Genomic DNA, 12726 nt, shown 5'->3' with positions numbered 1-12726 from the left:
TAAAACACTCAGTATTTTTCATATAATTTTAAGTTTTTTGGTGTGAGAATAATTTTTAATATTTAATTTTCAAACTAATTTTTAATTTTTTAAAAAAAAAATCGGAAAACAAATTCAAATTAAAGTTAAACATAGCCATGTGAAATAATTCCTAGTTGAATTTGGGATTGGCTTTTATGTGACCCTCCAAAAAAAATAAAATAAAATAAAATAAAAAAAAAACATATATGTGTGGGGTAGTATGGTAATTTTCGAGGAAGGGTGATTTTCTCTCGTTTTTTCTCGTTCGTTCTCCGAGGCCTATTCATTCGTTGTTTATCAGGTGTATGAATGTGTGTCTGTGCTTGAGTTCTAAGAATTTGGACCTGAATCGAAAGCAAAAAAGCCCTAGAAAATCCACTATCAACGAAGAATCCAGATGTTCTATTTCGATTCTCAGAGATGGAGTCCCTATTAATCAGAGCTCACCTACAGCTCTCCATGTCCTGCCAACGAAGGTAACTCTTCCAACACTCTCTTCACGTCTTCCCATATTTTCTCTTCCTTTCCCTCCTTTCCTCTCTCTCCAAACACCAGTTTTTCTACCTTTCCGATCATCGATTCTCCTTGTTTCTGTGTGTGTGTGTGTGTGTGTGTACAGTTTTTTCCCTATTTCATCGATTATTTCACTCTTTCTCGTTACCATTTTTCGAGTTTTAACGATCGATTTATAATTTTTTCTTTCTTGTGCGTTAATGGGTATTTCTTCTTCTTCTTCTTCTTCTTCTTCTTCTTCTTCTTCTTCTTCTTCTTCAGTTAGTTATGTAAGATAAAGAGTGGTTTTTGTGGTGATAATGACTTGTTTTGGTGATTTCCCAGTATCTTCAAGAAAGTCTCTGTTACAGGAACTTTTACTGAGTTTGCTATTATTATTATTTTTTCTTTCGTTTTGGAGCTTTTATTGTTTATTTATGACTGTTTGTTAATTTTTGGTTATAGCTATTAATGGCCATGTTAGTTCCCATTTCTACATATATAGGAATCTATGAATAAAACGCAAAAAACATTAAGTAAATAGTAATAATTGTCCCAAAAAACATTAAGTAGAAGTAATTAACAAGACTAACCCATATTCAAAATTATGGAAAAATTGATTGACTAACTATTACCTGCTGAATTGCAAAAAAAAAAGAAAAAAAATGTGGAAATTTTCCTTTTTCAAATTTTTTGTGTGGGCTGCAGTTTTTGATATTTTCATTTCACTTGTGCTTTAACACGATACTATGGTTTCTTTTTGAAACTTTTGCTCAAATTTTATTGTTTTGTTACATACTATTTAGTGTTTTTTTTTTTTTTTTTTTTTTTTGGGCTTGCAAGTAGTTTTTTTGCCATTCAAGTTTTGTGTTTAGTAAATGGAAATTATAGCATCTAACATCATATGTTTTGGTGGTTTATTCAGGGTGTTGTTTCACCAAGCCAGACCATTTTACTTTCTGGTGATTCTGATATGTACCCTTTTCTGCATTGCTGCATGTGGGCTGTGTTCCATAAATGGGATGCCGAGTTCCGTGGAATATGATTTGTGTGAGTCCTGCACAGATAATTATAATCCAGGGTTTCAGGATGCATATGTTCGTGATGTAAGTTCAGGGTGTGTTTCGGGAATGGGCCACCTAAGTCTTGAGAATGTATGTAGCAATTCGAATTTGTTCTGCTTTCCTTCTACATTGCCGGGTTTTTTGTGTAAAGGATGTAGTCCTGAATCAACTGTTCTAGAGGTGTCTCCAGTTCAGCCTGGTGCTAAATTACCTGAAGGATCAACTCAAGCGAGAAATAACTTAAGTTGGTCATTGGACTATGGTATGTTTAAGTTATTAAGTGGACGGGCTGTTTCTTGTTCTTTGAACTCCCAAGATGAAATCCACGACATCTCATCTCTTCAAACAAGTAAAGGTAATCAAAACTATGTTTCTTCATGTGGAGGACCTTTTGGTAATCAGAAGAGCCCAAGTCCCAACTTGAACGAGAACTCTGAGATGAAGATGATCAAATCGGGATTTTTGGATGGTTCTCTGTCACCCAATGTTGAAATAAGCCCTCCTCTACTTGACTGGGGACAGAAATATTTATATTTTCCTTCGTTTTCTTTTTTAACTGTGGCAAATACACACAGCGACAGCATTTTATGCATATACAAACCTTTCAGTACCAACACACAATTTTATCCTTGCAATTTTAGCGAGTTGTTTCTGGGACCGGGTGAAGTTGCTTCAATTTGTTTTGTGTTTTTACCTACATGGTTAGGTATGTCCTCAGCTCATCTGATCTTGCAGACAAGCTCCGGTGGTTTCTTGATCCAGGCTAAAGGTTTTGCTGTCGAGTCCCCTTATGGGCTACGGGCTTTAGCAGGCCTGGATGTTTCCTCCGGTGGAAGGTGGACTAAGAAATTTTCTTTGTTTAATCCTTTTGATGAAACACTCTATGTGGAGGAAGTAACTGTGTGGATATCAGTTTCGATAGGGAATACTTCACATTTGTCAAAGGCAATCTGTAGAATAGAAAATTTTCAAGGTTCTGAAGAGCATAGTGTGCTGCATGCCAAAAGTGGTCAAGTTGACTCACCACAAATGGCAATGGGGCCTTATAGAAATTGGGATATTGGTCCTGGTAGCACTGAGGCCGTCATAGAGATAGACTTCACATATTACGCTGCAGGAAAAATTTCTGGTGCATTTTGTATGCAGTTGCTTAGGCCTTCTCAAGATAAGTCAGATACAATTGTGGTTCCTCTTGAAGCAGAACTAGGTGGGGAATCGGCCAATGATCTTATAGATGCTGTTTCAGTATCGCTTGAGACTCTACTGCCATGCGATTCCAGTGATACTGTTGTTGTTGCTCTCTTGCTGAGAAATGGCACTCCTCATCTCTTGAATGTTGTTAAGATTAGTTTAATTGGAGAAAGCACAAAGCTTTTCCAGATTAAATACAAGGAAGGCTTAATACTTTTTCCTGGCACCGACACACATGTAGCTGTGGTTAGTTATATTCCCCTGCCCATTGGGTTACATGACTATCCATCTGAAAGTCCGGATATAAACTGGAATTGTAAATTAGTGATACTGACAAATGACTCAAGTAATCCTCAGATTGAGATGCCCTGCAAGGATATAGTCAGTATTTGTTCAAAATTAGATTCCTATCTTGAGTATGAACAACAGTCTGGAAATGCAGAAAATGCCAATGCAAGAACAGGATCTTTACGCAGCGGCGTGCAGTCACCATCATTGATCAAGGTATGCTCATTCTGATCCATTTTTCTTTAGTTAGTACAATGGCAAGGATTTCACTGTCATTGATCAAGGTATCCCTTGTCTGTGTCAGTATCCGTGCTCTTTATTCTGCTCCTATGAGTTGCAATGATAGTAATAAATAGTTGCTCAACATTTCTTAAACGGCCACATAATTCTTAAGGTTTCTTTTTTTTATTCTCGAATGTGAAATCACCAGGAGGAAGATTAATGCTATGGTTGAAAATTCCCTGTATGCGAAAGGCCATCCATTATGCCCCTTGTGCCTTGGACATTGTCTTAGCTGTAAAGCTCGCACTTGATCGTATGTAATTTGAACTTTACTAAAAGGCTGTAAAATGAAGAAATCACAAATCAAACTGTGTAAAAAAAGTCGTATTTTGGGAGTCATTCATCCAAATCATGTTTAGAATGCTTAATTACCAAATGCAAAAAAGAAGTTTTGAAAGATTTGACAAAAAGTTGTATGGCTGTCTTCCTAGCATGACAAATATCTTTGAGAATGGCTGCATAACAATAAGACTAATCATAGAACAGGTGAAATTAGTTAGGTCTTCTCATTTGTGAAATTTTTTCTCGACTGTGTATGACACAAACTGGCATCAGGTACTATAACTTTAATATAACTTAGTTTTTACTCCTTGGTTGCCTCCCTCCATTGAATAAACTTGCATAACTGTGTTTTAGTGGAACATATATGTAGCACAGAGCAAACTTTAATAAGATGAGCATTGTAATTTAATTTCAGTTTTTCCATTCCTAATCATTTATGCTTGTGTGCACTTAAATTTAAGGAAATGGAGGCAGCAGAACCAGATGAATTGGTACTAGGAAACTGGAAATCTCAAGGTACTGCCAGCAGCATGTCTGTGCTTGACAATCACGGGGTTGTGTTCCCGATGGTTCAGATTGGAACTCATCACTCTGAGTGGATCACTGTAAAAAACCCAAGCGAACAACCAGTTGTAATGCAGCTGATCCTGAATGCAGGTGAAATTATCGATGAGTGCCGGGCCCCAGATGGGCTTTTACAGCCCTCTCTATCCAGTGGTTTGGTTCTTAGTGAAAATACATCACCAACAAGGTATGGGTTCTCAATATCAGAGAAAGCACTGACAGAGGCTTATGTCCATCCTTACGGTACAGCATCTTTTGGGCCAATAATTTTTCACCCTTCGAATCGATGTGGGTGGAGAAGTTCTGCTTTGATAAGGAACAATCTTTCTGGTGTGGAGTGGTTATCTTTGCGGGGATATGGAGGGTCATTTTCTTTGGATTTGTTTGAAGGGTCTAAGCCTATTCCAAGTTTAGAATTTAAGTTCAACTTGCCAAGCCGTCTAAATTTGTCTCCTCCTGAAATGTCCCATCACAAGGAAGAAACCACTCATGCCTGTTCCAAGCCATTGTCGAAAGAGCTGTATGCAAAGAACACGGGGGACCTTCCACTGGAGGTCAGGAGAATTGAGGTTTCTGGGACAGAATGTGAGTTAGACGGGTTTGTTGTGCATACTTGCAAAGGTTTTGCTCTTGAACCTGGTGAGTCCACAAAGCTTCTGATATCATATCAGGCAGATTTTTCTACAGTCATGGTACAGAGAGATCTTGAACTGGCCTTGGCTACTGGTATTGTTGTGATCCCTATGAAAGCAAGTCTCCCTCTAAACATGCTCAATTTGTGTAAGAAATCAATGTTTCGGATGCAAGTGCATAGAATCTTCTTTGCGATCCTTCTTGCTGCTTTTGTGATGTTTCTTATACTTTTTTGCATCCTCCCCCAATTGATGGGCTTAGGCTACTTGGATTACTTGTTCAAGAGTGGGAAAAGCTCCATTGCCACTGTTGGGCGTGTGGGGAAATCTTCTTGTATGCATTTCAACACAAAGAATGGTAATAAGTTTTCCATATCCTCTAAAATGAATGGCTTGTTAAGGTCAGTTGGAGAAGAGGAAACCTCAATGCTTGAATCTGTCAATAGATATCCTGATGGTGAAGTTGTTGCTTCAAAACAGGGGATAACTGCTCTGCATCTTAATCCAACTGTTGAAAATCAGAGACAAACTCAAGAGGAAATGGCATTTGGATCTTGTATCCTGCAAGAGTCTAGCACAGTTGAGAACTCTGATGTTCGGGAAGCATCAAAAGTCGGTAAACTCACGGTTAGAATTGGAAAAGAAAAGGGTAGAAGGAAAAGGAAGAAAAAGTGTTCGGGAACAGGATTATCTGGAATCTTTGACGTTGCAAGCAGTCAAAGTGGTAATTCTACACCTTCATCACCCTTGTCCCCAGTCACATCTTTTACACCTAAACGGTTGTGGCCACAGTCTTATGAGGCAGGTCAATCAGTTGAGTCTAGTAATCAGTTTGGGCAAGTGGTTGATCAACCCTGTGGGAAGAGTTCAGGTGTAGAACCTGCATCAAAGGCAAACATATTGGAGCCTAAGGTTTCTGTCAAGTATTCCAATAAAAGTTGTTTTTTCTTTACCCAAGAGAAGCCCTCTGCACCAAGAAAGATGCCCGGAAAATCTGTTTTGTTGCCTTCTGCAACCTTCCCTTGCACTGGTAGGCCTTCGACTTCTACAATTGCTCCACATGCCCGGGCTCCTGGATCCAAACTTTACAACCAGAAAACAGTTAATTTAGAAGAAGCGACAGGGCTTGAGGATCAATTTAGGTATGATATCTGGGGTAACCATCTTTTTGGACTTCATTTAATGGGTAGGTCAAAGGAGGTCTCTACCATGACCTCTAGTGCTACAGAAAGCCATTCTGATAGCTTCTTTGTAAGGGGTCCACAAACCCTTTTGACAAAACCTCAACCAAACTCTGTAAGTTCTTCTCATCTGGAGGGTTAATGATAAGATACTTGGAAAATTATGTATGTTAGATGCAGCTTCAAGTCTTTTTTACATGCAGTTTTAAAGTTTTCTCAATCATATAAGGAAAAAAAATGGAAAAGGAAATATTTTATTTAAACAGTCACTTATCTGTTTTTATTTTTATTTTTATTTTTATTGTTTTTTTTTTCCCGTTTTATTTGTGATATGGTATTGTTATTCTTTTTCAACCGATTGCTTTTTTTTTTTTTTTTTTTTTTTTTTTTTGGGGGGGGGGGGGGGGGGGGGGTTGGGATTTGATTTGATTTGATTTACATCCCCCACCATTTTCTTACTATTTTCTGCTGGTAAGAGCAGAATTTTGGAGCTGAAACTTCCCAAAAAAATAATAATAATTTCACTTCAAGAATTCAGTTAGTTTGTCCAGTTGAGACTTGAAGATTGCTTGATCAGACCATTATTTTTCAGTTTCAGCACTGCACTGATTCCCGACTTGAACTTGAGCCACAATGCTAGGGGCGGGCAGATGGCACTTGCCATTGCGCTTAGGTCATGACCTATGCATACTGCCCTTTTTTTATTTTTTCTTTTTAGGGTAAGTTATGCATACTACCTCTCCCAGAAGCAGAAGCGTTTTGCATTAGTTACGATTGTTTTGTATAAAAGATCTACATAATTAATTTGTGGTGATGGCTATTGGATAGAGGGGTAGACAACCAGCGTTCTTGGGAATTTTAGGGTCATGTTGATTTAACGTCAACTGTTTCTAGAAGACTCTGGATCCTTTTATGATTCAGGTTATTTTGGTCGCTGTTGAAAGAACCCTTCTGCTAAACATGGTGTGTGGTATGTCAACTCAAACCTGTTAGAATTGGTATGGCTCACCAACCAGAAGATTTCTGCTGTAAATTAATCAGTGTGATCACTATCAACTTGGTTTTCAGGGCCGAGATTAGGTATCTTAAAATCATTACCACTGCCCATTTCAACCCCACAATGACCTTGACCCAACCTAGCTATTGCCAACTTTCTTTAAAGCAATATGGTAGCTAGTTCTTGAGATCAAATTTAATTCCCCTTTAGGCTCTCAAATTCTTGTAGTGTGAGGAAGGAAAATGAGAGGAGGATTGAGTAAGTTTGTGAAGTGACTAGCAGGGGAGCTAGTGGTGGGTGGTGGGATTTTCGCTGAACTGAACTTATGTGCTTATAATCTTCCCATTCAGAGTGTATCTAGAGGTTATCATTTTAGTCCTCTGATTTATATCATATCTGGAGATCCATTGTATATGAAACCTCTAGTTTTATACATGGATGTGGTGAGTGACCTATTTCCTTGAGCAACTGTACTCCATGAAGCCTTGTCACATGTAATGCACAAATTACAAATAAGCAATAGTTATCATGAACATTTTTTTTACTATCTGGTATCCCGAGGCCCAGTTTTAGGCGCATCACTACTTGTACCTCTAGTTTTAGTTCCAAACCTGGGAGATGTTATATTCCTTGTGCAAAGCAAGAAGTCTATTGAGGGAACCTTGGTAGGGGACAAAATTCAGTCCTGAATCCATTCATTCACTAGCAAATTCGTAGTAAACCTGTTCGGATTTGAATTATAAGAATGCATTGATTGCAACGAAGGAGCAAATTTGTTAGATACTCGTTTTTTGGTGGTAATATTTGTGTTTTGTATATATCTAATAGTCGGGAGAATTCATTTAGGTATACCTGAGCATAGCATTTTCAAGGTAATGTTTAAGGTCAATAGAATCACAGGATTGTTTTTTTCAGATCACCATGCATGGAGCTTCTTCCAAGTACGTTGTTTTTGAGTTTCTAATACATTGATTTTAGCCCACTTTCTCAATAACAATGGCTCTTAGTCTAAACGCTGGCATCCACTCCACCATTTGCATGACGGAATTCGCCGATTTATGGTGCATGTATAATGAGCCACACGATCACGCGGGGCACACGTGAATCGTGATCATATGGCTCCTGGGCCATTGGGGCATTGCCTTCAGGAGCAAAAAAGAATAACTTCTCAATACCCTTGGGTGCTTTAGAAGACATTTTCTTAACAAAGATTGTCAGAATCCTCAAATCTTTGTTCTTATAATTGCTGATAGTGATATAGATTGCTGTGTTACTGGAAGAAGTTGAAAAATGAGAGGACAGGTGAAGAAGATAAGGGAGACTCGATTCCGTGAAGTGATGTTGACATTATAGACCAACTGCCGGTGTAGCCGAGCAATCAGGGAAGGTAAAATCACACATCTCATCACAAGGATTGGGATTTTCGGGACCAGATTGAGCTGGCAATATGCCAAATTTCAGCTCAAAAGTGACCTAATCGGTAACCAACCCTTCCACATAATACGAAGTTTCATCATTTTGTATTGGTTGTCTTTTCACTTTGTGTTGGGGCCGCAAAGCAGTTATTCACTGTTGTCAGTGGCAATGCCACAAAAATATGGATGGCTGTGAAGCATTTGTGATATTACCACGGACGGTAGTGAATAATATTTGATCCGGGCCATTTTCTTTTATCCTATTCCAAGATTCAAGGGAACTGAAGGACAGAGGGTGCTATCATTTCCTCACCAGAAGGTGGTCCAATTCTTATAACCCTCCATTGGATCATCAAATAGGGATAGTGACTGGTCCTTGAACTGGAATCTTACCGTACTGGATATGTTGTGCCTAACAGTGATATTGATATGTAAAGATTGAGAGATTGTAATGGGTACAAAAAGTACATCATGATGATGACGTGGCCTTGAACTTGGAAGGATAGGTGGGTTTTGTGTATTTTTCTTCTGAAGTTGACTTTTTTGCTGAGGTATATTGATGTATATGTGTGTTAGGGTATATATATATATGTGTGTGTGTGTGTGTGTGTGTGTGTGTGTGTGTGTTTATGGTAGGTTACAACTTAGGTGGGCTTTAGGTGGGCTTAAGATTTGTTCAGCATGAAGTGTGTAGAGAGATTTGTCCAAGTTTTAGTTGGAGCCTGACTTGACTTGTGTCCAAACTTCTTGTCCAATCCCATGCCCTAGTTTAACTCAAAATTTAGGATTGATTCTGGTTGCCAAATTTCAAACATAAAAAAATTATCATTCCTTGTGCAAAACTAATATGTTTACATTTTGAAAGTAAAAAAAGGCAAAATATCTCAAAAAATAATTATATAATATAAACATGAAACATAATAAGAAAAATTAGTTTGTGAGAATCCCTATATATATATATAAACTCTAAACATAATAATATGTAATTTATTTTGGGTAGTTGGTTTTGTGAGAAATTCTTAATTTTTTTTTTTAGATGGGTAAAGCGAAAAGGTTACAAAGATTCAGAAATAACTAAAGAGACTTTTTTTGAATTTATGTGAGCTGAGAAACTTTAATTCAAGCCCTAATCAGATGTTTTAAAATTATATAACATAAGTTGTAAAAAAATTCAGGTTGGATTCAGTTATGCCCATGTAAGCTGCACCCTAACATACCGTATATGAAACACGTGTGAGAGAGAGAGGTGTGGGGACTTATAATAATGCAAGTAGACTCGTGATCTGTGGGATGGTTGTGTGATGATTCTGGGTGATTTGAAAAGTTAGTTAAAAATTAATTTTTTAATTTTTCTATGTAAAAAATGTGAGAGGTAATAAGATTCAAAATAAATTAAAAAATTAAAAATTAATTTTTCAAATTGCTTCTTTTTTTTTTAATACAATACCAACAAAAAGTCGTTGGGAGGAAGTACTCACACGCCCTGCTAATATTAAAATCTTAGCTTATTGATCATGCCATGTACTTTTTTAATAGCTAAATTTCATATTTCCTTCAACTAGTTAGTTCTACTTAAATTTATGTTTGTAAAATGACATGATCAAACATGCGGAAATTTCTGTTTTGTTTTGTTTTATTTTTGATTTCTAATATGGAGATGAAATTTCCTCACTTCTGATCAAATCATTTTACAAAAAATTAAGTTTTACCGAGTAAATGGAAAATCTCATTTGAAGATAAATGAAAATAAAAATTAATTAATTAAATAAATGAGAATCTTGGCTGTTGAGCTATGCAAAATGTATAATTATTTTAAATTTTGGTTAATTAATCATACAAAAATAAACATATGATAACATTAAAGTTGTTTCTCTTTTAAATGATGGAATTTAATATATTTAGCTTTCTTGGTTGGTACTTTTCTAGGTACTCGTTTAAAAGTACTACTGTAAATTATAGTTGGGGAAATTAGACCTCAGTTCTATCTTTCAAAATTAATTATTAGTTGATGATAAAATTTACTTTAATAATTCAGGTTCATAAATTTTGTCACTGATTTGAATTTTTTGGTTTTAAATTCACAATGAATTGTTATTTTTCCTTCATAGTTTTTTATGGGATATATCATATATTGCTGCACATTTACATTAAATATCATATTATTATTTTTGTCCAAATTTTCAATATTTTTACAGGATAATTTATCTCTTGTTTATACCAAAATGACAGTGTATTAATAGAAATCCCTAGGAGCTAAGCTTTAAAACTGATCAATTACAGATTTGTTATTTTTTTTTTTGGTGAGTACCAAACTTAAGAAGATGGGTTCACAGTAGGCTCCTGTGAGGCCTGTGGCGGCTTGTCCTTAGTTTTTTTTTTTTTTTTTTTTTTTATAATTCAAACTGTTTATATGGTAGAACTTATCAAATATATTATTCATGTAAAATATTAAATTGATTGGGTTATTTTTTTTAAAAAATAAATAGGTAACATGATCTTATTAATTTTTTTAATTAAGATCTGATTACGAATGTCTAATTAATTTTAATTTTTTAATAAATGATATACTCAACCAATTTTATAATACAAACAATTCAAATACACCCTTTGAAGTATATTTAAAATACGGATTGCCTCCCATGATTCTAAAAATTATAAATACCTCAATGTCAAAAGATTTAATTTAAAAAAATTAACAAAAAAAAATAATTTTTTTTTAACTACTCTTTTTTATAAAAATAAAATTACCTGAATGGTTAATTAAAAATATTTCTACTATCATTAAAAATTATTAATTGACATGATGAACTATTAATAAAATGGTCATTGATTATCTGATTAAAATCTTGAAGGAGTGGAATCTAATTTTTAAAACCACAAAGGGTTGGTTTGGCAAGGGGTCATTGGGTTTTTTTGGCTCAATGAGCCATAAAAGACAGAATAGGCTCATGAGCCACAACAGACAAAACATCCCATCCAACCCCATAATTATTACACTCTTCTCTCACAAAAAAATCAAAAAAGCCAAAAGCCTTTCCCAAACTAAGCTTTTGAGCCCAGGCTCATATAGTCAAAAAAGTCAAAAAGCCAAAAAGCCAACCCACTTCCCAAACGGAGGCAAAGAATAATTTGTATTTTAAGTATACTTCAGAGGGTGTATTTATATTTATACAATTACATGGGTAAGAATCCATCCTTATTTTTACGGACAATTATAAAAGAAAAAAATTTCAAGATTTGAGCCTTATAATAAAACAAACATAGAATTTTTAACTTTTGATTTTTCGTTAAGTAAAATTGACGAAAAAAATAATATTTTAGTTATTAAACTCAATGTAGGTATATATATATATAATATCTAAAATATTCTTTTTATTGAGTTTAATGACTAAAATATTAATTTCTTTATTTATTTTACTTAACAAAAATAGATAAATAATTTATATTAAAAACAAATAAGAAGCCTTTCTCTAGTCCAAATCAGATTGGTTGGTGCTCTTAGCCCTCTGTAGGCCCACACAACAGAGCCCGCATTGATAATTGGATTTAATTATAAGACTCGTCGAGTATTTCATTCATAAAAATATCAAATTGATCAGATATCGATAACCAGTTAATCAGATTACATTTATATTAATGGTAAATATAATTTTAAAAAAAATATTAATATAAACATAATCTCACTAAGTAATTATTGATATTTAATTAATCTATTTTTTATTAAAAAATATTAACCTTACCTACTAAACGATTAAAATTATCGGGGTGGGTTATATAATGGTCCTGTTTGGTATAATTGTTAAAACAGATTATACATTATAGCTTAGCAGGTTATAAATTATAACTTTAATCAGAAGCTGTTAATCTGTTTGGTGTAACTGTTGAATTATAGATTTAATTTGCTGAGTAGTGTTTGTTAAATAAGCTGTGAAGTAATTTTTTCAATTAACTTTTATTTATTTTTATTCACTATTTGTCTACATTTCTCATAAAAAATAACAATAATATTCTATAATCTATTTGGGTCTTTTTCTATTTTTAAAAAAATAAAAAATAAAAAATAAAAAATAAAAAAATCTAAGAGTATAACCGTCAATTAACATGTTCACAGATAATTAAAAGTAAGAGTGAGTAGCTTCTCAGAATCAATTTTTTTGATTTAAAATAAATTATTAGAATCAGAAACTATTTAAAATAAATTTAATTAAATAATCTAAAATAACTTTTTAAAAATGAGAAGCGGTAAGTTGATTCTAAAAAGCTCCAACAAACACGCCCCATGGGCGCACAGAAGCAAAAAAACACATTCCAACTAGG

General features: G+C 34.7%; 1 protein-coding gene across 1 annotated transcript; it reads left to right on the top strand.

Annotated features, from left to right (window-relative positions):
• Positions 1-253: 253 nt before the first annotated feature.
• Positions 254-6260, top strand: LOC114280058 (uncharacterized). The gene is made up of 3 exons (XM_028222383.2): positions 254-497; positions 1439-3272; positions 4082-6260. The coding sequence occupies exons 1-3, from the start codon at positions 442-444 to the stop codon at positions 6137-6139; spliced, it is 3948 nt and encodes a 1315-aa protein (XP_028078184.2). The 5' UTR covers positions 254-441; the 3' UTR covers positions 6140-6260.
• The last annotated feature ends 6466 nt before the right edge of the window (positions 6261-12726 follow it).

The sequence above is a fragment of the Camellia sinensis genome, chromosome 4 (genome assembly GCF_055761805.1).
Source record: "Camellia sinensis isolate YWXY chromosome 4, ASM5576180v1, whole genome shotgun sequence".
NCBI classification, from domain to species: Eukaryota; Viridiplantae; Streptophyta; class Magnoliopsida; order Ericales; family Theaceae; genus Camellia; species Camellia sinensis.
This window is presented reverse-complemented; position numbering and strand designations above follow the sequence as displayed.

Bases quoted from the DNA above. Each gene is read 5' to 3' on its own strand.
- LOC114280058 (XM_028222383.2), top strand. From the start codon at position 442: ATGGAGTCCCTATTAATCAGAGCTCACCTACAGCTCTCCATGTCCTGC. The intron at 498-1,438 runs GTAACTCTTCCA...TGGTTTATTCAG, and splicing joins TCCATGTCCTGCCAACGAAG to GGTGTTGTTTCACCAAGCCA. The intron at 3,273-4,081 runs GTATGCTCATTC...CTTAAATTTAAG, and splicing joins AGTCACCATCATTGATCAAG to GAAATGGAGGCAGCAGAACC.